The sequence below is a fragment of the Rattus rattus genome, chromosome 2, assembly GCF_011064425.1.
Source record: "Rattus rattus isolate New Zealand chromosome 2, Rrattus_CSIRO_v1, whole genome shotgun sequence".
Taxonomy (NCBI): Eukaryota; Metazoa; Chordata; class Mammalia; order Rodentia; family Muridae; genus Rattus; species Rattus rattus.
In genome coordinates, this window is record NC_046155.1 from 74579369 (window position 1) to 74601981 (window position 22613).

Genomic DNA, 22613 nt, shown 5'->3' on the forward strand with positions numbered 1-22613 from the left:
TAGGGGGTGAGAGTGGGAAAACAGTTAAAATACACTGTATGTTGAGTCTGAAGTGGTGATACACACCTTTAATCCCACTACTTGGGAGGCAGAGTCAGGCAGATCTCTGTGAGTCTGAGGCCAGCCTGGTCTACAGAGTGAGTTCTAGGACAGCCAGGGTTAAAATAAAATAGAATTTTATATATGTATAAAATCCTCAAAGATTAAATAAAATAGTATGTAGTTTTCAAAAAGAGTTCTACAGTTGAGAGAAGTAGTAGACTGTATTCTCTGGAACCAAAGACCAAATAAACTTTCAGTTTGTAAGCAGCCTTGGCTGTGGGGTTGTATCTCAGCAACAGAGAGCAACTAGGACAGGTTATTTTAGGACAACTGGCCTTCAGTACTTTGCTACAAAGGCCATAACACAGCAGCTAAGTCTTACATCCATGAATAGCTGGTATTGTGGGGGTGATGGAGTCTCTCTATGTAGTCCTGTCTGTTCTGGAACTCACTCTGTAGATCAGGCTGATCTTGAACTTACAGAGATCCTACTGCCTCTGCCTCCTGAGATCTGGGACTAAAGATATGCACCACCGTGACCTGTCCTTATTCTCATTTAACAGAAAAGAGCAAAGTGAACAGAGAAGGAAGAGGTCTGTCTGAGGTCACACAGCAAGTGAGAGGCAGCAAGGGACTTTGGCCAGGTCTACCTAGTGTATGTTCCACTGAGTTGGGCATTGAGGCTATGTCCCGGCTCAGGGGACATCCCTATGGATCTGACTCCTACGAACACACACTACAGGCTGCCTAGGGAAATGTCCCCCTTATCAGTCCTCTCTCTGCTGACTTGGTCCAAAACCCCTTTGCATTCTAAGTCAGGAAAGTGCCTATGGGTACTCCTCACACCTGGCTCCTGCCGTGTTGCCCATCTTCCGTAATGTGCCACCTACAGTCGGTGAAGGTGTGGTGAGCCTTCTATCAGTCCCTCCTCTCCACCTGCTGCCAGGGTCCGGGACTCACCCTCAATGGCATAAATCTTCCTCTGCAGATCAGTAAACAGATCCTTCAGCTTCTCAAATGTGTCCAGAATCTTGACAAATTCCTCTACAGGTTTTGAGGCAAATATGTGGAGTTTCTCCTGCTTTTGTGTGGTTGAAAAATGCTTGCCAATCTGCGAAGGGGGAGAGGGGAGAGCTGCAGCACCCCAAAATCTCTGACCAGTTTTCTACTAGTCAGAAGACCTGGGGGGGATTAGGCCTCAGAAGAAGGGCGAGACCACACAGACCCAGGAACCATACCCCGATGATATAGCGGGTTATGTCTTGGGCTGCATCGATGTTGCCATTGTCACTTGCTTCCCCGTCTGTAATGATGACAAGCACCTTGGTAGCATCTGGCCTGGCCCCAGACTCTTCTTTGAACACGTGTGTCCTGTGTCCAAGGAAAGGGAACATTAGAGTCCTCCCCCAGCAGAGCCCCACTGCTCACCGAATCATTCATTGCCCAGCCAATCACTCAAAAGCCTTTCTCCAATCTACCAGGCAGATGGTCCAAGCCTTCTGGTCTTCTCCTAGTCCCCCACCTCACCCTTGGACCACCCCCTGCCTCTCTTCTGGGTAGCCCGGAGGTGTGTCCCAGAACCCACTTGTAGCAATGGGGAAGTTTGAAGTGGGGGTGACTCTGGTTTTCACTTAACCTCCGTTCTAATCACATGGCAACCACAAAGCTACAGGTGTTTGTCTGGATGAAATTCCAATGGGGAAAAAGACTCTGTGGCCATGGACATTTGGAGTCACTTTTCCCAAGCAAGCAACTTATCTGCAGCTCCTTCCTCCCCCACTATGTCTTCTGCTACAGCAGAAGACTCTTTTTCTTTCTTTTTATTTATCTGTTTTTGAGACCAGGTCTTACTACGGAGCCCCGGCTGGTCTAGAACTCACTATGTAAACTAGATTAGCCTTGAACTCCCAGAGATCCACCTGCTTCACCTCCAGAGCGCCAGTGGGTGCCATGACACTCAACCCAAGAATCTTCTTAAGAGCATGAGTCAGATGTGGGCGCAAAGGTATAAATGCCTTTGATCCCAGGCCTTGGAAAGCTAAGGCAGGAGGATTGTGAGTTAGGGGCTAGCCTGAGCTAAAAGAGTAAGACTATATCTAAAAAAAAAAAAAATAAGGCAAAACACAAATAAGCATACATCAGACCATTGTTGCTCTGCTCAGAACTCCCTATGACTTATCCTGGGGAAGCCAAGACCTCACTAAAGACTCAGTTCTCGCTTATCTGAACTCCTACACCACGCCTCTGACCACATCTTCTGCTCTCCTTCAGTCTCCCCAGCCACAGAGTTGGCCTGGTTCCCTTTTCCTTCTTCAAGATTTTGGGTTTTTTGGTGTTTTTTTTTTTTTTAAGTTTAACTCTGTGTATTCACATGGGTCTTTGGGAGAATGTGCACACGAGTACAGGTGCCTGCAGGGGCAGAAAGAAGGCGTAGATCCCCTGGAGTGGGAGTTATGGGAAGCCCAGTATGGGTGATGGGATCAAAACGTCTGTCCTCTACAAAAGCAATACAGGGTTGCTCTATGGAGGTCTAGCTAACTGAACTCCCTGTGTACCTCGAGCTGAGCTAACTCCATATGTATTTCAGGCTATCTGAAACTTGCAGCAATCTTCCTCTGCCTCTGCCTCTGCCTCTGCCTCTGCCTCTGCCTCTCTGCCCCTGCCCTCTGCCTCTCTATCTCTCTATCTCTCTATCTCTCTATCTCTCTGCTTCTGACACTACCTCTCTCTCTGTCTGTCTCTGCCTCTGCATCTGCATCTCTCTCTGCCTCTGCCTCTGTCACTCTGCCTCTCTATCTCTCTGCCTCAGCCTCTCACCCTGACTCACTGTCTCTGACACTCTCGCTCTGCCTCTCCCTCTGCCTCTCTGCCTCACTGCCTCTGCCTCTTCCTCTGTCTCTCTGCCTCTCTGCCTCTCTGCCTCTCTGCCTCTCTGCCTCTCTGCCTCTCTGCCTCTCTACCTCTCTGCCTCTCTGCCTCTCTCTGCCCCCTCTGGCTCTCTGGCTCTCTGGCTCTCTGGCTCTCTGGCTCTCTGGCTCTCTGGCTCTCTGCCTCTCTGCCTCTCTGCCTCTCTGCCTCTCTGCCTCTCTGCCTCTCTGCCTCCAATCTGGCTTTTCTTGAACATTCCAAATCTGCTAAAGTTGGCTCGTAATTGTCCCTCCAAGGCTTGATCTCCTAAGTGGTACTGTCAGCAGCTGGTGGGACTTTCAGGAACTGGAACTTAATGAAAGATCTTGAAGTCACTGACGGGGGATAGCAGGACCCTGCCTCCTTCCTCTTTCTCTCCTTGACTTCTGGGTCACCTCTGCCATACCCTCCTGCCATGATGGACCACAACAGTCTACAGCAGTAGAGCCTGGGAGATCGTGGACTGACTTTTCCAAAACCGAGTCAAGGGTGGGAGCTTGGTGGGAGCGTGTTTGCCTAGCACCATGGGACCCCAGACTCCAATCTCCCCAGCACACATATGCTGCCAAAACTATGTGCCCAAGCAACCTGTCTCTTTACAGGTTGATGGTCTAAGATGTTTGTGATGGAAGGCTTCCTCCCAGTCTGTGTAGCTCAGGTCCTCACACCTGAGAAGTCTTATCAGCAGAATCCCTCTCTAGCTGGGTATAGCGGTGCACGCCTGCAATCCCAGCACTTGGGAGACTGAGGCAGGAAGATGAGGAGGAAGCACCTCCTGCCTGGCTCAAGTTTGGGGAACTTCTCTAAAGATGTATGTGTGTGTACACATGCCTGTGCCCTCAGAGCAGGCCATAAGGAGACACAGAGTGTCTCCCACTGTTGCTCTCTGTGTATTTCACAGTGGGATCTCCTTGAACCCATGGCTCATGTGTTCTTACCTAGACTGTAAACCAGCAAGTCCTGGGTGATCCTCCTGGTTCTATCTCTTTCAAAATTGGGGTTGCAAATGTGTTCTGGACACTTGGTTAGTTACACGAATGTTGGCATCCGAACTCCGAGTCCTTTTAACTGCTAAGCCATCATTCCAACCCCCTAATTTTCCGGTGACAGGGTCTTATTATGTAGCCCAGGCTGGCCTCAACCTATAAAACTCAAAATCCTCCTTCAGAAGCCTCCCCGGCCTGCGATGAAGGCGTGGGCCCACCACAGGCTGCTCTCCACTTGACTTTGTACAATCAACTGCCACACTCTGCACCTGCCCACTGACTTCCTGTCTTCCACCGCTGGAAGAGCCAGCTCACATAGAACAAATGCCGAGACACCAGCATGTCTTTCCTCAGAGGGGGACTTACACCACGTAGTTGATGGCACGGAAGGTATTGGTCAGCAAGAACATGGGCGTCACGCTGCCTAGCAGAACATCAGGATTCTTGTTTAGCTTGATGTAGTCTGAGAAAGTAAATTCTGTTTTGCACTCTGTGGAAAACTGAACAGCAGCAAACTAGGAAAGACAGACAGACATGGTGCAGGGTTACAGGTTCCTTCTCACTGTCTGCTCCAGTCTCTGCTTCCCCACAGCTGTGGAAGTCAGGGCCTTGTGATTGTTGGGCAAGCACGGCCCATTCAGACAACTTCCCAATCCCAGTCTCTGCTTCTTCAGCAGACCCTAAGTAACCCGGCTTCACTTCCCTGCCTCAAGTCATTCTTCAGAAAAATTAAGATGAGTATAAGCAGGTGTAGAAACAAGAGTAAAGAAACCTCTGCTTTCTTACCTCGAGATGTGTGCTGGGCTCTTGGTCTCTAGGCCCATTTAACTCCCCAGTAGGGATAGCTCCCAGTAACCATGTCTGTGAAGAAAACCCCCTACACTGGACAGCATTATCTCGACCCCACTGATGCTGGGCCATCCAGAACCACTTTAGAACTGGGGCTCTGTAGAAGGAGACAGTTAAAGTGCCCTTTTGGAACTTCATCATGCAAATTTAGTTTTCTACCCAGGAAATCTAAAGAGGAGATGGAGCCCATCTACAAAGAGAGCAGAGATAGAAGAATGGAGGCAAACATAGAAACAACTCCAGAGAACTGGGCCACTCTTAACTCCTAGCTCTTGATGCTGCCAGAGTTATGGGCGCACCTCACAATACACCTAATGGCTCTAGTCAGTTCAGCTGGGCATCTTGGGTCTGCAACTAGGGTCCTGGTATGCATGGTGTGGGTCAACATGGGTACCTGGTATGCATAGTGTGGGTCAACAAGGGTACCTGGTATGCATGGTGTGGGTAAACACGGGTCCTGGGATGCATGGTGTGGGTAAACACGGGTCCTGGGATGCATGGTGTGGGTCAACATGGGTACCTGGTATGCATGGTGTGGGTCAACATGGGGTATGCATGGTGTGGGTAAACACGGTCCTGGGATACATGGTGTGGGTAAACACGGGTCCTGGGATACATGGTGTGGGTAAACACGGGTCCTGGGATGCAGGGTGTGGGTAAACACGGGTCCTGGGATGCAGGGTGTGGGTAAACACGGGTCCTGGGATGCAGGGTGTGGGTAAACACGGGTCCTGGGATGCAGGGTGTGGGTAAACAGGGGTCCTGGGATGCATGGTGTGGGTAAACACGGGTCCTGGGATGCATGGTGTGGGTAAACACGGGTCCTGGGATGCATGGTGTGGGTAAACACGGGTCCTGGGATGCATGGTGTGGGTAAACACGGGTCCTGGGATGCAGGGTGTGGGTAAACACGGGTCCTGGGATGCAGGGTGTGGGTAAACACGGGTCCTGGGATGCATGGTGTGGGTAAACACAGGTCCTGGGATGCATGGTGTGGATAAACATGGTACCTGGTAGGAAGTGTTGCTGAGTTTCCTCATCACATCCTTCATGAAGTCCACGATTTTTTCAAAGTCCCTTTTATCCAAGCTCTGTGAGCCATCGAACAGAAACACTAGGTCGACATTGCCCTTCATACATTCTGCAGAGACCACATGCAAACAGGGCTGACTGATAAAAGCTTAGCCTGCTGGGCTGGTTCCTGTGGAAGCCAGCTTCTCAAAGATAATTTTACCACTGGGTCCCCAATTCCTTACCCTGATAAGCAGGACGATTTTGTAATATAGGTTTCCCCAGGCTCTGGGAAAATAAGTAGCACAGCCCACTGAGGTAGGGGTTCTGATCACAGGTCCGAGACAGTCCAGGATCACAGGCCTGAAGGCAGCAAGGAGGGAAAAGTGGGCTTCCTTGTGCTTTGTGCCTTCCATGCATTGTCAGCAGAGAACAGGGGCTTCCAGAGCCCTGTCCCCTCCCTCACTTCCAAAGGGTCTTCAAACCGAAGCATTTTCCCCCGGCTCTAAGGGTCTCCACATCTCTAGCCAGCGTTCTGTAATAATGAACGCTTCACATCCACAGGACAGCATCTAACCTTCATAGTCCACCGTGTGTTCTGTGTACGGCAGGGCATCCACCCACATTTTTAGGACTTGCCCCTCCCAAACCAAACCTCACTTTTCCAGATTGGACAGCACCACTCCTTGCATTTATGACAACTCTGTTCTGCCAGACAGCAGCTTATAGACAGGGCTTTTGTCCTTTCTACATCTTTGTATCTTACAGCCTTACCCCCATGGAGCCTAGCACAATGCCTGATCTGTAACAGTAGACAAGTAAACAAGTTACAATTAAACACTGCATCCCACGAGGCATAGGGACACGTGCCTGTGACCCCAGCACTGGGAAGACTGAAGCAAGAGAACAGCAAGTTCCAGGCCAGCCTGGACTACACAACAAGACCCTGTTCCAGTTGAAAACAAAAACAAACAAACAAAAAACCAACCAGCCAGGCAGGGGTAGCACATGCCTTCAATCCCAGCACTCGGGAGGCAGAGGGAGGTGGATCTCTGAGTTGGAGGCCAGCCTGGTCTATAGAGAGTGAGTTCCAGGACAGCCAGGGCTGCACAGAGAAACCTTGTCTCAGAAAAACAAAGGCAACTATTAGAAATTAAAAATAAACGTAAGCAGCCTGTATACAGCTCGGTTAGAAGTGGAGACGTCAGTAGTTCAAGGCCAACCTCCGCTGTGTATCAGTTATGTATGTCCAGACTACGTGAGAAAAGACTCTAGATACTTGTCCGTTCTCAGTAAGCAGCAGTTCAGTCAACTCTCGGGTGCTACCAACAGTGTGTCGGACTTTTCTTTCTGACACAGGGCCTCATTATACCGCCCAGGCTGGTTTGTAACTCTGCAGCCCGGGCTGTCTCCGCTATCCCTGTGCTGGGATTGCAGGTCTACACCTCAGCGGCTGGCTCCTCCTCCCAGCCCCTTCGACAATCTCTTCTCTAGCATTCAGCTCCACAGACTCTGAGGCCATCATACAAAATTCTTACCAAAAGGCTTCCCTTGGCAGCATCTGTCACCATGGTCATTCCCAAGTACTTGGAGGTATGGTTAGAACCTGTAGGCGTGGGAAAGGCAGTACGGGAGGACTCAGGTAGTTGGGGTCAACCTCGGGTTTCCTGGGAGCCCACTTCCCCTCGCCTTCCCTCCTTACTCACCTAGGCGGACTGGCTGGCAGGAGCCGCTGCTTGGGTGACAGTGATAGAGGCTTCCTGTGCTGTTCCCCTCTCCTGGAGCTCCCACGACAACCCTGATGGGAAATCTCACGTGTGAAATGAAGTTGCCCAGGCCTTTGCCTACCCAGTCCCTCTTCTCTTATTCCCAACCCATTCCTTCTTCTTTTCTTTCTTTTTCCCCCTTTTTTGAGACAGGGTCTCATGATAAAGGTAGCCTTCGCTGTCCTAGAACTTGCTACGTAGACCAGGCTGGCCTCCAACTCACAGACAAATCCTACTTTCTTCTCTTTTCCAAGTGCTGGGATTAAAATTGTGCACCACAATCCTTTTTCTTCTTCTTCTTCTTCTTCTTCTTGAGACTGGATTTTTTTGTGTAGCCCTAGCTGCTCTGGAACTCACTCTGTAGACCAGGCTGGCTTCAAACTCAGATATTTGCCTGCCTCTGCCTCCCAAGTGCTGGAACTAAAGGTGTGTACCACCACTGCCTGGCTATATATCTTTTCTTTAAAATTCATTTTATATCCCTATGGTGCCCCATCCCCATTCCTCTTCTCCTCCAAGTCTCATCCTCAAAATCCTTTCCCCCATTATCCCCTCCCTTTCACCTCAGAGAAGGGGAAGACTCCCTTGGGTACCACCCCACCCTGGAATATCCAGTTACTGTAGGCCTAAGTGCATCTTCTAGAACAGACTGAGGCCCAAAACCATACAATGGAAAAAAGAAAGCATCTTCAACAAATGGTATCCGGTAGAATCGATGTCTGCTTGCAGAAGAATACAAATAGACCCACATCTATCACCCAGCCCTGTATCTTAACAGGCCCTTCACAGTGATGCAAGCACTGTTGTAACAGTGCTCACTTAACAAGCTTGAGAGCCTGAGTCCGATTTGCTCTCCTAAGCAGTAGGAGGAGAGACTCCAGCAGTTTGTCCTAACTTGCGCGTGTGCACAGTAGCACTCACGCACGCACACACGCAGCCCAACAACAATAACAGCTGTGTGCTTGAAACTCACTGCCAAGGCAGGGCAGTTCTTACTCTTCAGGAGAGCTCCCAGCACCCCCTCTTTCCTAGTAGCCAAATAGCATAATTCTAGAAGTTAAGGCTTCTTCTCATTTGTGCTCTAGAAAATTCAAGGCCCAAAGAGCGTCTGTCAGATGGGCACCTTAGAACTTCCTTCACTTAGTCATCAGTTCAAAAGCTGTTTGTGACTATGTGTGGTGACATGGGCCTGTCACCTCTGCTACTCAGAGACAGACAGAGGCAGGAGGACAGTAGCCCCCAAGCTAGCTGTGGGGATTTGATAAGACCCTCTCTCAAAATAAAATTAAAAAAGAAACCAGGTCTGGTGGCCTCTGCCTGAGGTCCCAGCACCCCCGAGGTAGAGGATCGGGGGTCAGAAGTTCAAGGCTGTGCTCAGCTACAGCAAGCGTGGAGCAACCTGCCCTACAGAGACCCTGTCTGGAAACAAAGACAGCGAACCTTGATGCAGCTCAATGGAGAACCTGCCTAACAGCACCACCACCAACAACGACAAAGCCATCGATGCCCAAGTCTGCCCCACTGTGTGCTTAGCTAGGCTATGAATTAGGATGCAGAAGGGAGATGGTCCTCAGATACTCCTGGGGCATATTACGCATCACCCTCGCTCTGTGGTACTAGAGAGCCTTGCTACTGTGTCAAAGATTCCACCTAGCAGGCACTCGCAGCAGAATAGAGGCCAACCCCTGACATGGGACAATCCCCACCCCAACCGAGCGGCCCTAGGCAGATGTGGGGCCCTGCACACTCTGCTGCTGGAGGGTAGTTGAAAGAATAACATCTCACCCATCTCCAAACTGCAAGACCTGGTACCCAAAATGTCTTCCAGCTTGTGTCAAGAAGCTCTGCGCATGCCGCGTGTCCAGGTTGTAGCTCCAGGCATTGACTGTGGGAAGCAAACTCGATCAGCAGCTTCCTACCTGGAAGCCCACAGACCAGTGCTGCGCCCGAGGCCAGCTCCTTCAAACCCACTCAGGCTCTGAGCCCCAAGCAGAGATGGATGGCGCCAGGACTTTCTGGACTGGAGAATAGGATACCACACAGTCTGTCTCCCGGGGCAACTCCTCCCAGACCCTGAGTACTAAACTTCCCCATGGACCTATTAGGAAAGAAGGAAGGGTAAGAAGGTGGAGACCCATGAGAAAAAAGCCAAGGGAGGAGCCTCCAGGCAGAGAATGACCAAGTTCCCATGCAGGGACCAAAAGAGTCTGCCCTGAGGCCCCATGGCTGCTCCACGCAACGAGCTTCTCTGGGGACCTTACCACCCAGCACCTGAGAAACCCAATGATCACCCTCACGGAATCACCATACCTTGAACCCAGCAAGTGACTGATCTTAAGTTCCCCAAGTCTACCCACCAAACACAGGTATCTCCTAAACTTTTAGAATCCAACACCCTCCCCCTTCCCCGTCTCAGGCAGCTAGAGTGTCCTTTTCTGGCTCAACTTTCCTTACAGAAAGACTTAGTGCCTTGTGTCCTGGATGTCAGAGATGAGGATACCCTCTTCACCTTCCTTCAGGTAAAGGGAGGGCAGGTTTCCAAAGGGGAAAACCCTTGCCCAGAACTCCAAGGAGAGGAAATACAACCGAGGTGGAGTAGTAACCTGACCCAGCCTTCTCCTTCCATGCTGGGTCCCTCCAACCATCTATCCAAACCCTTGAAGGCCCACTCTGCCTCCCACACACTCTTCCTTCCACGCTCTTCGATATCATGCTTCACGTCTGAGTGGGTTCCCACCTCTCTCTCGGGGGATTCCTGGGTCCCACATCACCTACACCACCCGCCCCTTGGAGTAGCTCCTTGTCTTCTTCAGCTCCACAGAGCCTTCTGGCTTCCCCTGTCACAGACAACATCCCTTTTCCCATCCCTCCCGGATTTCCTACCCAACAGCTGGAGCCCCAGTAGCAGAAGCCTGGGGCCAGGGATCCGGAAACTCATCTGCGCCTCGGAGGGACCTATGGTCCAGACTGGATCTCAGAGAGCTCTTGAGATTTGCTGGCAACCTAGACCCGGAGGAAGAGGGAAATGGTGGTGCCTCTTGCATGGGGCCCCTTCCAGTAGAACTTTCTCAGGGCCGCCAGGCTGATGACACTGGGTGGGGGTGGAGGGAGTGGTGTGCTCCTGTCCCGCTTGTGAAACCTCTCTGTTCAGAGAGGAAGTATAAGCAGGTTAGATACACTTCCTGTGCCTACTTGCATTTTCACATCATCCAAGAGCAGACAGCGAGGTGGCTAAATTACTGCCACTTCAGCTAGGCAACCTCCGCTCTCACACCAGGCCCCGGAAGACTCTTCAAAGCCTGATAAAAGAGGGGGGCTAGGAAGGGAGGGAGAGCAGGGGTCTGAGGGGGAGGGGGAGGGGAGAGCAGGGGTCTGAGGGGAGGGAGGGAGAGCAGGGGTCTGAGGGGGGAGGGGGGGAGAACAGGGGGTCTGAGGGGGGGGAGAACAGGGGGAGGGGAGGGGAGGAAGAGCAGGGGTCTGAGGGGGGGGGAGGGAGAACAGGGGGTCTGAGGTGGGAGGGGAGGGAGAGCAGGGGATCTGAGGGGAGGGGAGGGGAGAACAGGGGTCTGAGGGGGGAGGGGAGGGAGAAGAGGGGTCTGAGGGGGGGGGGGAGAGCAGGGGATCTGAGGGGGGAGGGGAGGGAGAGCAGAGGGTCTGAGGTGGGAGGGGGGGAGGGGAAGGTGGGAGGGAGGGAGAGCAGGGGGTCTGAGGGGAGGTGGAGGGGAGGGTGGAGAGGGGAAGGAGAGCAGGGGGTCTGAGGGGGGAGGGGAGGGAGAGCAGGGGGTCTGAGGGGGGAGGGGAGTAATGCTGTAATTATATTATAATCTAAAACAAAATAGACAAACCAGATAGAGGGCTGCTCTGGAAACCTCCCTAAAGCATCACTGCTTGAACCACAGAGGAAGAACGTGGGTGACAAAGGATGCAGGAGAGATAGAGGCTGGAACAAGCTACAGAGGCCTCAGAGCTAATCTTGTTTCTTTTCTTTTTCCTTTCCTTTTCTTTCTTTCTCCTCCTCCTTCTTTTCTTTTTTTTTTGCATTTTTTTTTTTTTCGAGACAGGGTTTCCCTGTGTTGGGAACTCACTCTGTAGAGCAGACTAGCCTCGAACTCAGAGATCTGAGATCCGCCTGCCTCTGGGATTACAGGTGTGCAAGCACCACCACCTTTTGGCTAATTTTGTTTCTTAAAAACTGAAGTAAAATCCTTAGAATGGGAGAAATATTTGTAAATCGCATACACGATGATACAGGTGCGCTCAAGAATATCTCTAAAGAGCTCAGGACACAAAGACAACTTGACAACAGTGACTCTAAAAAGACAACTTTGGGGCTGGAGAGATGGCTCAGCGGTTAAGAGCGCTGACTGCTCTTCCAGAGGTCCTGAGTTCAAATCCCAGCAACCACATGGTGGCTCACAACCATCTGTAATGAGATCTGATGCCCTCTTCTGGTGTGTCTGAAGAGAGTGACAGTGTATTCATATCTAAAATAAATAGATCTTTTTAAAAACCAACAACTTTGGGGCTTCTTTTTTTTCTTATTTTCTTTATTTCTTTTCTTTAAAAAAATGAAATCCCATGAGATGGCTCAGTGGATTAAAGGATTTGAGGTGTTAGCCTGACAGTCCAAGCTCCACTCACAGAACCCACATAAAGGTCAAAGGTCAAAGTTGTCTTCTGTCCTCTACATGTGCCCCACCCATCGTACACACAGTAATTTTTTTCCTTGAATATTCTTTTGATAAGTTAAGTAACAAAACATGCACATCCAAAATATCATAGTCATGTAAATTCATGTATGGACGAATGTTCCCTTCGCTTGGAAGAAAGCTTTCCTCCTCAAGAGTTTAGCCATGTGTTAAGCCAAAGCAATGGCTTGTAGATCTGTCTGAAGTGAATCCCGTTCAAGCCTCTTCTCTCCTCTTGCCCAAGACATCATCAACACTTTCTCTTCAACACTGCTCTCCACAGTTCTGAAACTCCGCTTCTGTCTCAGCACAGGAGCATGGGGGGAGCATGGGGGGAGGGGGGAGCATGGGGGAGCATGTCATCATGGAGGGCATGGGGGAGCATGGAGGGAGCATGGAGGGCATGGGGGAGCATGGGGGGGGGGAGCATGGGGCATGGAGGAGCATGGGGGAGCATGGGGAGCATGGGGGAGCATGGGGGAGCATGGGGGAGCATGGGGGGCATGGGGAGCATGGGGGGAGCATGGGGAGCATGGGGGAGCATGGGGGAGCATGGGGAGCATGGGGGAGCATGGGGAGCATGGGGAGCATGGGGAGCATGGGGGGAGCATGGGGGGGGGGAGCATGGAGGGAGCATGGAGGGAGCATGGGGAGCATGGAGGTCACCCTCCGGTTGCTCACTTGATGATCTTGCTGTCTGCACACATTTGATCTTTGTTAGAAACCTGGCAAGCCACATGACCAAGCAAGATCTTCAGCCGTTTGCCCATTCTTATTACATCCGTCAGTCTGGACCTCATTGGCCACCAGGAGGCTAAGGCATTCTAGGCTTCCGACTTTTGCTGCCTTGTGGAGTGGAGTTTGTCCCAACGCATCCAGTTGGTTGAGGTCAGTGCCTGTTTGCACTGCCAGAGAAGAAAGCACGAAAGCCTGCCACCTGCAGCTAGGTGAGCAGGTGACTGCTCCTGGGATCCGCGTGGGGGTGGGGGTGGGGTGGGAGGGTGGGGGGGGGGTGGGGTGGGGGGGGGGTGGACGGGGTGCGGTGTGCCCTGACTGATGCTCCTGTCTCCAGCAAATTCTCAAGGCCATCCTCCTCCAAGTTGCAACTAAGCAACAGCATCGCCCCCTTAAAGCAGATGGCAAGTGTCCCAGGGAGTTCAGAGAGGCGACACTGGCAGGTAAAGAGTGCCTGGGACTGCCCCAGTTCAGGAGAATTTAAATGGGACTTGTAGGGGGATGGCCCCTCCCAGCTACTCCCCAGCCTGGGAGCGTCCCCACCTCCCAGTTCTTTCCCAGCCCTGCAGTGGCCTCACCAGTAACTTTTTTAAAAAAATCAAAGTTTTATAAATAATTTTTCAAAATTAAAAATAACAATATTTTCCCACAGTGCAGGCATCAAACTGATAAATTACTGCTCTGTTTCTGAGCTTCCTGCCTCAGTTCATATTATTTATGGGGTTCTTTTGGCTTTGTTTTTGTTGGGGTCTTTTTGTTTTTCCTTTTGTTTTGAGACAAAGTTTCCCTCTGTGGCCCCGGCTGTCCTGGACTCACTCTGTAGACCAGGCTGGCCTCGAACTCATGGAGATCTGCGTGCCTCTGCCTCCAGAGTTCTGGGCTTAAGGCCTGTGGCATTGTGCCGGCCATTTATGTATGTTTAGACAAGAGCTCTCCCACGGAGTACATCCCCACCGCAGGCAGACAGTTCTTTAACTCTGAAGTATAAATGGTTGACAGGGGTTGGGGATTTAGCTCAGTGGTAGAGCGCTTGCCTAGCAAGCACAAGGCCCTGGGTTCGGTCCCCAGCTCCGAAAAAATAAATAAATAAATAAATAAATAAATAAATAAATAAATAAATAAATAAATGGTTGACAAACACATGAAAGAATGCTCAGTAGAATTGGCTATGACAGGAAGAGCAGAGCAAGCCATGGCAGCCTGTGAGTCCTGCAACTGGGAGTGGAGAAGAGTGAGTGAGTACGGCTAGGGCATGCTACTGCAGACAGACCCTGAAAACAGACTCAGGGAACACAGCCAAGTGCAAAGGTCACAAGGGGAACTTCATTTGAGTGATGTGTCCAGAATAAGTAAATGTTTTGTTTATGTGGTGCTGGAACTTGTATAGCGCCTCAGGCCTCTGTTTCAGCTGTCTATCATCGAGTCATCCCCAGCCCGCAGACTCGTAAGCCTAAGGAGACAGAGAGTGGATGAACGACTGTCAAGGAGCAGGAGGAGGGAGAAGAGTGGATGCTGCTGATGGAAGAGTTAGAGAGAGCGGCTACTGATGGGGTTAAGTTCTTTAGGTGATGTTTAAGAGTCTGGGTTGAGATGGTACAGATGAGTGTACAACTTCATGAGCATATGTGTGAGAAACATTTTCACATGAGTGTGCATGTGTGCGTGCGTGTGTGTCTGTGTGTGTGTGTCTGTGTACGTGTGTGTCTGTCTGTCTCTCTCTCTCTCTCTCTCTCTCTCTCTCTCTCTGTGCACATACATGCCCCATGTTTGACTTTTGTTTAAGATAGGCTCTTGATTGGTCCAGGCTGGCCTTATACAGCAATTTTCTGTTTGGCCTTGCAGAAGCAACACACTAGGTCTGAATATATATATATATATATATATATATATATATATATATATATATTTTTTTTTTTTTTCGGAGCTGGGGACCGATCCTAGGGCCTTGCGTTTGCTAGGCAAGCGCTTTACCACTGAGCTAAATCCCCAACCCCTAGGTCTGAATATATTAACAGTGACTGAATTAGCCACTTACTTTTTGACATAAGTGTCAAAAGCATGCAGTGGAAAGAACACTTAGTCAGCGCGCTGTGCTCACGAGGTTGGGTGTCTAACTGCAGAAAGATAAAATGAGAGATGTCTCTTACTGGGAAGAAAAATCAACTCAAAGTGGATCGAAGTCTTAAATACTGAAACTGTACAGGAAAACATGGGGGAAATACACATCACAATACAGTCTAGACCAGCTGTGGTGGCACATGCAGGCAGAGGGACCTCTGAATTTGAGGGTAGCCGGTCTACAGAGAAAATCCCAGACAAGACGGGGCTACATCCATCAGAAAGGGAAAGAGGAAATAGAACAAATGATCAATAAGTATTTTTTTAAATTGTTCAATATCCCCAGTCAGAGAGATGTAAATTAAAACTTCTACATCCTGCCTCACCCTAGTCAAAATGGCTGATATGATGAAATCCAACACCAAACACTGATGAGGATGTGAAGAAAGAAGATCCTTTATTTACTGCTGGTGGGCATACAAACAAATACAGCATTACGGAAATCAATATGGAGATTTCTCAAAAAATTAAAACTATAACTACCACATGACCCAGCTCCACCACGTCTGGACACGTACCCATGATAAATGCCTCATCACAGAGCCACGTGTATCCTATACTCACAGTAGCAGGGAAACTGAGGCAGCTCAGATGTCCATCAAGTGATGACGGACAGACACATGTAGTATAGAACGTTCTGGAATGCTGTTCAAATGTGAAGAAAGTAAAGCTGTGAGATTTGTAGGAAAGTGAATGGATCTGGAAAGTATAATGTTAAATGAAGTACCGGACTCAGAAAGACAAATACATAACGTTGCTTATCATTTGCGGGAATTAGTCTTTAAAGTACAAATGTATTTGTATGAGCAGGTGTAGGTATGAATAAAGCCTAAAGAACAAAGAAGGGAACTGGGCAGTGGCACGCATGCCTTTGATCCCAGCACTTGGAAGGCAGAGGCAGGCAGATCTCTGAGTTCAAGGCCAGCTTGGTCTACAGAGTGAGTTCCAGGACAGCCAGGGCTACACAGAGAAAACCCTGTCTGGACAAAAAATTTTGATGCTGTGAGAGCAGGTGGATCAAGAGTTCAAGATCATCCTCAGTTACTTTGTGAATCCAAGGCCAACCTGGAGTATGTGAGACTCCATCTCAGAGACAGAACAAAATGATATTTGCATGTGTGTATTTCAAAAATCTTGAAGATGAAGCTGGTGAAATAAGTGAGTGTGTTAAGACACGAGCCTTATATGTAATTTTACTATTTATAAAAGCATAAAAACAGGCCGAGGTGTCACCTAAACCTGTAATCCCAGCTAATTGATCCTGCAAGTTTGAACCTTGGTAACTGAGTTAGGAAGACTCTGCCTCAAAAACAAGGGGAGGGTGAAGCTGGGGCGGTAGGTCAAGGGCACGGCACTGGACATGTTGTCCTTGGCTCCGGGTTCTCTCCCATGCTGAGTAAGAGTGCAGAGGTGCTGCGTTACAGTTTAATTCTCTGTGCTGAGCAATCTTTTCAGCCTTCAAGGCTTTCCTCACTGGTGCCCCCTCCCATCTCTCCACTCTCGCTCTCTCCAAGGTTTCTCAGTGTAGCCCTGGCTGGCCTGGAACTCAGAGGTCTGCCATTCCCTGCTTCTCCTAAACCGACATCTAGTTGGATTCAGGCGGCTTGGATTGCTGTCTGTATGCAGGTGAGGGTGGCAAAAGATGAGGCTAGAGTCTGTGATTGGCAGTGAAAAAGGAAGGCAGGCTGAGAGATTTAGAGACAGGACAGAGAGGGAGAGAGACAGAGACAGAGAAGAGAAAGGACAGAGAAAGATGGAGGAAGAGTATGAAACAGATCCACGCGGCTTGAAATACCCACAGGTAGCTATGGATATCATAGAAGAGCAATAGAATAATATAGGGCAATTTGTCCAGTCTAGGTGGGCAGCTTATATCAGTGTGAATTGGCTCTGAGTTCATTGTGTGAGCGTTTTGTGATTGTGAGAACTTACTGTTATAAATCTGGATGATAATTTAATTTACAAGCCTCTGGAGTTTTGAATTTAATGGGTTACAGAGATTCCTGACAGCTAGCCATAGGGGGTGGATGACTGGGAGTGTGAGCGGTTTGGAGGCAAGTGAACCCGTGAGAATTCGGGCAGACCCCACATGGGGCTAGCCATGTGGGCAGGGAGACTGCCGCGGCCGGAGAGTAGCTGGCAATAGCATGGATTGTGTTTTAATAATTACATGCAACAAGATGGAACTTAACATTTGGTTCATCTTGAGGCTGAAGGGAACCAGATCTTCCTCCAGTTTTGAATCTGTCACATTGAGCAAGTTAAGAGCTTCCAAAATGCAGCAGAGGAACAAAAATAGAATGAGTACTCTCATTACAAAAAGAGAAACAGGGAAGTTGGAAGCCCAGTGTAAGGGGCAGGAAAGGAGGCCCTCACAGCTGGGTAATCCCAACTGAAGCAGGGGAATTTTGTGACATTCAAGGTCAACTTGAGCTACATAGTGCAATGGCTCAGGAGATAAAGGTGCCCAAGTTGGTGGCTCTCAAACTCCTACTACTCCAGCTCCAAAGATCTGATGTCTCCATCTGGCCGTCCTGGACTCCCCACACACATCAATTAAATAAAGCCTTTTTAAAAGGAGAAAGGGACAGACTATCCCTTGAGACTGTTTATGGGGTACCAACACTGTCTGTAAGGGCAGAGCCCTCGTAGCTGCCATGCTAAGAGGACGGGAGGGAAGGGGCAAGCATGACAGCTGGGCATAGTGACAAGAACCATTTGTTCTGGGAATTAAGCCGAGGGCCTCAGCCTAAGTTCTACTGAAATACACCTCAGTCTGTGTCTCACTTTTTACTGCCACCTTAGAATCTGAGTTCCAGTTCCTGGAGAGATATGTGTATTTGAACCACAGCAAATACTTTGTTTGTTTATTGTTTGTTTTTCCTTCTGTTTAAGAACTATGAGGCTGGAGCTGGAGAGATGGCTCGGGAGTTATGAGCATTGGCTGCTCTTCCAGAGAACCAGGTTCAATCCCAGCAACCACAGCTCATAACTTTGTAGCTCCAATTCCAGGGGACCTGACACCTTCATAGAGATATAAGCAGGCCATGTATGGAAGGAAAGGAAAGACTAATGCATAAACTAATGATAAATCTTTTTTTTTTTTTTGGTTCTTTTTTTCGGAGCTGGGGACCGAACCCAGGGCCTTGCGCTTCCTAGGCAAGCGCTCTACCACTGAGCTAAATCCCTAACCCTGATAAATCTTAAAAAACAAAACAAAACTACAAGGCTGAGGAAGCTGTGAGGCTCAAGAGTTACAGGAAGTCAGTGGTCAAGTCAAGAGAGTGATTCCCCTGAGGAACTTGGCCACAAAGATATTAGGCTGGGACCACATTGGGGAAGTCCTGAGGCAACATGTGTTTCTCTGTCTCTGTCTCTGTCTCTCTGTCTCTGTCTCTCTGTCTCTCTCGTTCACACACACACACACATACTCACACACACATACTCACACACACGTATGCACACACATACTAACACATACACAGTCATACACAGTCTCTTGTGCACACACACACTCACACACTCTCACACTCACACATACACACACACTCATACACACACTCTCACACACACATACACACACTCATACACACACACGTATGCACACACATACTAACACATACACAGTCATACACAGTCTCTTGTGCACATACACACTCACACACTCTCACACACACTCATACACACACGTATGCACACATACTAACACATACACAGTCATACACAGTCTCTTGTGCACACACACACTCACACACACTCTCTCACACACACACGTATGCACACATACTAACACATACACAGTCATACACAGTCTCTTGTGCACACACACACTCACACACACTCTCTCACACACACACTCATACACACACTCTCACACACACATACACACACTCAAACACACACGTATGCACACACATACTAACACATACAGTCATACACAGTCTCTTGTGCACACACACTCACACACACTCTCACACACACATATACACACACTCATACACACACACGTATGCACACACATACTAACACATACACAGTCATACACAGTCTCTTGTGCACACACACTCACACACACTCTCACACACACACATATACACACACTCATACACACACACACACACACACACACACACACACATCTTCCCGGTCAGTCAAGTCCTTTGAACTATCTCTCATCCTCATTCCTTCTCCTCAGACTTTTCTTTGATCCTCCCTGGAACTAGTGGTCATAACAAAGCTCTTCTCCCCCAGTCTTCTCCCTCAAAGGGACTGCCATATTAACTTCAGAAATATGAGTGTGGCCCTCGTCAGCTTTGTAAACTTCTGACAGCTGGGCATGATGGGACACCACTGTAATCCCGACATTTGAGTGTTTGAGTCAGGAAGATTACAAGGTCCAGGCTCAAAGCTAAGGCCAACCTAGGCTACATAGCAAGACCCTTTCTTTCTCAGAGATGGAGGCGAGGGGAGGGGAGAAGAAGGGAAGGGAAGGGAAGAATGTAGGATAGTGACAAACACCTCTAATCTTAGCATTTGGGAAGAGACAGAGACAGGAAGACTGCTATTTAAGCTAAATGAGACTCTTTCTCAGAAAACCCAAACCAAAATCAAAGGGGGAAAAAAATGGACCAAATTGCCAGGCATGGGATTTAGCTCAGTGGTAGAGCGCTTGCCTAACAAGCGCAAGGCCCTGGGTTCAGTACCCAGCTCTGGAAAAAAAAAAGAAAAAGAAAAAAAAAAATCGCCAGGCATGGTGTGGCACGCCTTTAATTCCCATACTCAGGAGGTGGAGGAAGGTGGGATCTCTGTGTTCAAGACCAGCCTGATGTACAGAGCAAGTTCCAGGACAGCCAGAGCTACACAGAGAAACCCTGTCTCAAAAAACAAACAAAAAGAAGTAGATGCAAACTTTTTTTTCTCTAAAGCACAGTTAACTGACTTAGAAAAATAAAAGTTTGAAAACACACCACAAATTTAGGTGAGACACTTTTAAAGATAGATGAGATGGCAATGGAGACTAACTTCCGAAAACCACTTTGACACGTGCCAGCACAGTGCTCTTCGAAACTCCAAGGGAGTCACCAGCCACTGGCATGCACCTGGATTTACAGCACACATTCCGTGTGCATGCACTTTCTGTTTGGAGCAGAACCCGACACTAAGAGATGCCAGGTGAATTTCCGTACTGTGGCTTCAATGAAATGACTGCTGCCACATGCAGCCCCTAAGACCTTCACAGTTCAACATCAAAAGCAAAGGCAAGAATAGGAAGACCAGAGGTCTCCCCATTTGCAAAACTCCTGCAAAAGGAAAAACCAAATCCACTCACTGCTCTCTGAAGGCAAGGCCCTGCCTGCTGAGGACCGCAGGGATGAGGGCCCAGGTCTCTGTGCTGACAGGGCACAGCTGGAAACCCATTTATAGGGTGACTCTTCCTTCCTGTTTTACATTAGTGAGGTAAGGACAGCTCTGCAAAGCTCTGCTTCTAAGGTGACCTCAATGCTCAGACAGAAGTCAACAGGGTGATCAGGAAATGGCAACATGACTTGCAAAATTTGTCACCACCAGGACTGTTCTTGCATTTATCAGTCAAAGACAGCACAGGTCTACAATTCTCCATTAAGCGTGGTGCCACCCATCTGTGATACTAGCACTTGGGACTCCGAGTTTAAAGCCGGCATGGCCACAAAGTGACATTCTGTGTTAGGGTTCTACTGCTATGAAGAGACATCATGACCACAACAACTCTTTTTTTAAAAAAAAAAAAGACTTATTTATTTACATGAATATACTGTAGCTGTCTTCAGACACACCAGAAGAGGGCATCAGATCCCATTTCAGATGGTTCTGAGCCACCATGTGGTTGCTGGGAATTGAACTCAGGACCTCTGGAAGAGCAGTCAGTGCTCTTAACTGCTGAGCCATCTCTCCACATAAAATTTTCAAATCAGGGCTGGAGAGATGGCTCAGCGGTTAAGAGCACCACTGCTCTTCCAGAGGACCTAGGTTCAATTGCCAGCACCCACAGAGCAGCACAAACCCGTCTGTAACTCACACCTTCACCCAGCCATACACACAGGCAAAACACCAATGCATAGGAAATAAATTTTTTAAAAAATATTTTTCAGGGGCTGGGGATTTAGCTCAGTGGTAGAGCGCTTACCTAGGAAGCGCAAGGCCCTGGGTTCGGTCCCCAGCTCCGAAAAAAAAAGAACCAAAAAAAAAAAATATTTTTCAAATGAAATAGAGGTGAAAGGAAGTCCTGGTCAATCCCTGCCTAGTGCGCCTTGGTGGGCCTGGGGGTGGATCCCAACACCGCGAGTAAGACTAAGAAACAGAGGGTGGTTGGAGAGGGGAGACAGGGAAGAGCTGTATGCATTTCAATTAAAACTGAACTAAAGGGCTGGAGAGATGGCTCAGCGGTTAAGAGCACTGACTGCTCTTCCAGAGGTCCTGAGTTCAAATCCCAGCAACCACCTGGTGGCTCACAACCATCTGTAATGAGATCCGATGCCCTCTTCTGGTGTGTCTGAAGACAGCCACAGTGTACTCATATACACAAAATAAATAAAATAAATTAAAAAAAAAAAAGAACTAAAATCTTTTTTTAAAAACTGAGAGAAAGTACATGCACACAGTCACCAATGTCTTGTACTCCGGCCCAGGGGATCTACAAAGACCACTAGCCGAAACGTGGGCTCACTGGTTAAGCGCACTTGTCGCTCTCACAGAGGACCTGAGCTCAGTTCCTAGCTCCCACAGCATGGTTCACAACCATTCCTACCTCTAGTTTGGGAACACTGGATGTCCTCTTCTGACCACCAGGCACTCACACACGGGTCACACATGTACATGCATACAAAACACTCATAACAAATAAAATAAGTAGATACTAAAGAATGAGAAAAGGCTAACAGTAACAACTGAACAGTCTCCACAGCTCATGGCTGCCCTAGTCATTCCAGGTGCTGCTGTGTCACTTTTATGGCTCTTAAATCTTGCATCAGCAAAAGTGTAGCAGGTAGGGAGCCTCTGGCCGCTCTGGGGGTCTATGGACCTCTGAACAGGAGCTCTGGCCCGCTAGCCAGGTGGGGCCTCCTTGCTTTTTTCCAGTCCCACCAGACTGATCATCCACAGGCCATGGACAAACCAGTTAAATGTCTCTGCAGAAGCACATACGTGGGATGGGCACACTGGCGGCAGTCAGCTGGTGTCTTCTGGCTTACATTCCACACCTACCACTTCCTCTCCAGTGTGATGACACAGGAGCTTTGGTCATCTGACAGTAGTGTAGGGGTCACCTCAGTGCTTCAAGAGATAAGGAGACGCTGTCTTGGAGAAAGTGTGTCTCTACATGTCCACCACCATATTCCAAGATATCCTACATCACAGATCTGAGAGTAAGTGAACATGGTTGTCTCAAGTCCTAGGAAGTTGTCTCTTTAAATTTCTGAGGGCGGGCTAAGCTGAATATACCATAGGTAAGAGTTCTGTCAGGATGGTATCTCTTG

At 49.0% G+C, this 22613-nt stretch overlaps 1 protein-coding gene across 2 annotated transcripts in view; it reads right to left on the reverse strand.

The window, feature by feature from the left end:
- The window catches only part of Itgal (integrin subunit alpha L), a 36254-nt gene extending 25647 nt beyond the window's left edge, over positions 1-10607 (reverse strand). For both annotated transcript variants that reach the window (XM_032892580.1, XM_032892579.1), the window contains exons 1-9: positions 10445-10607; positions 9347-9446; positions 7502-7593; positions 7334-7401; positions 6041-6158; positions 5795-5925; positions 4302-4450; positions 1281-1413; positions 1003-1153 (exon numbers count right to left, since the gene is read on the reverse strand). In XM_032892580.1, the coding sequence (XP_032748471.1) occupies positions 1003-1153; positions 1281-1413; positions 4302-4450; positions 5795-5925; positions 6041-6158; positions 7334-7401; positions 7502-7593; positions 9347-9446; positions 10445-10499 (997 nt within the window). In that variant the 5' untranslated portion in view covers positions 10500-10607. The remainder of the gene's footprint in view (positions 1-1002; positions 1154-1280; positions 1414-4301; positions 4451-5794; positions 5926-6040; positions 6159-7333; positions 7402-7501; positions 7594-9346; positions 9447-10444) is intronic.
- Between the last annotated feature and the right edge of the window lie 12006 nt (positions 10608-22613).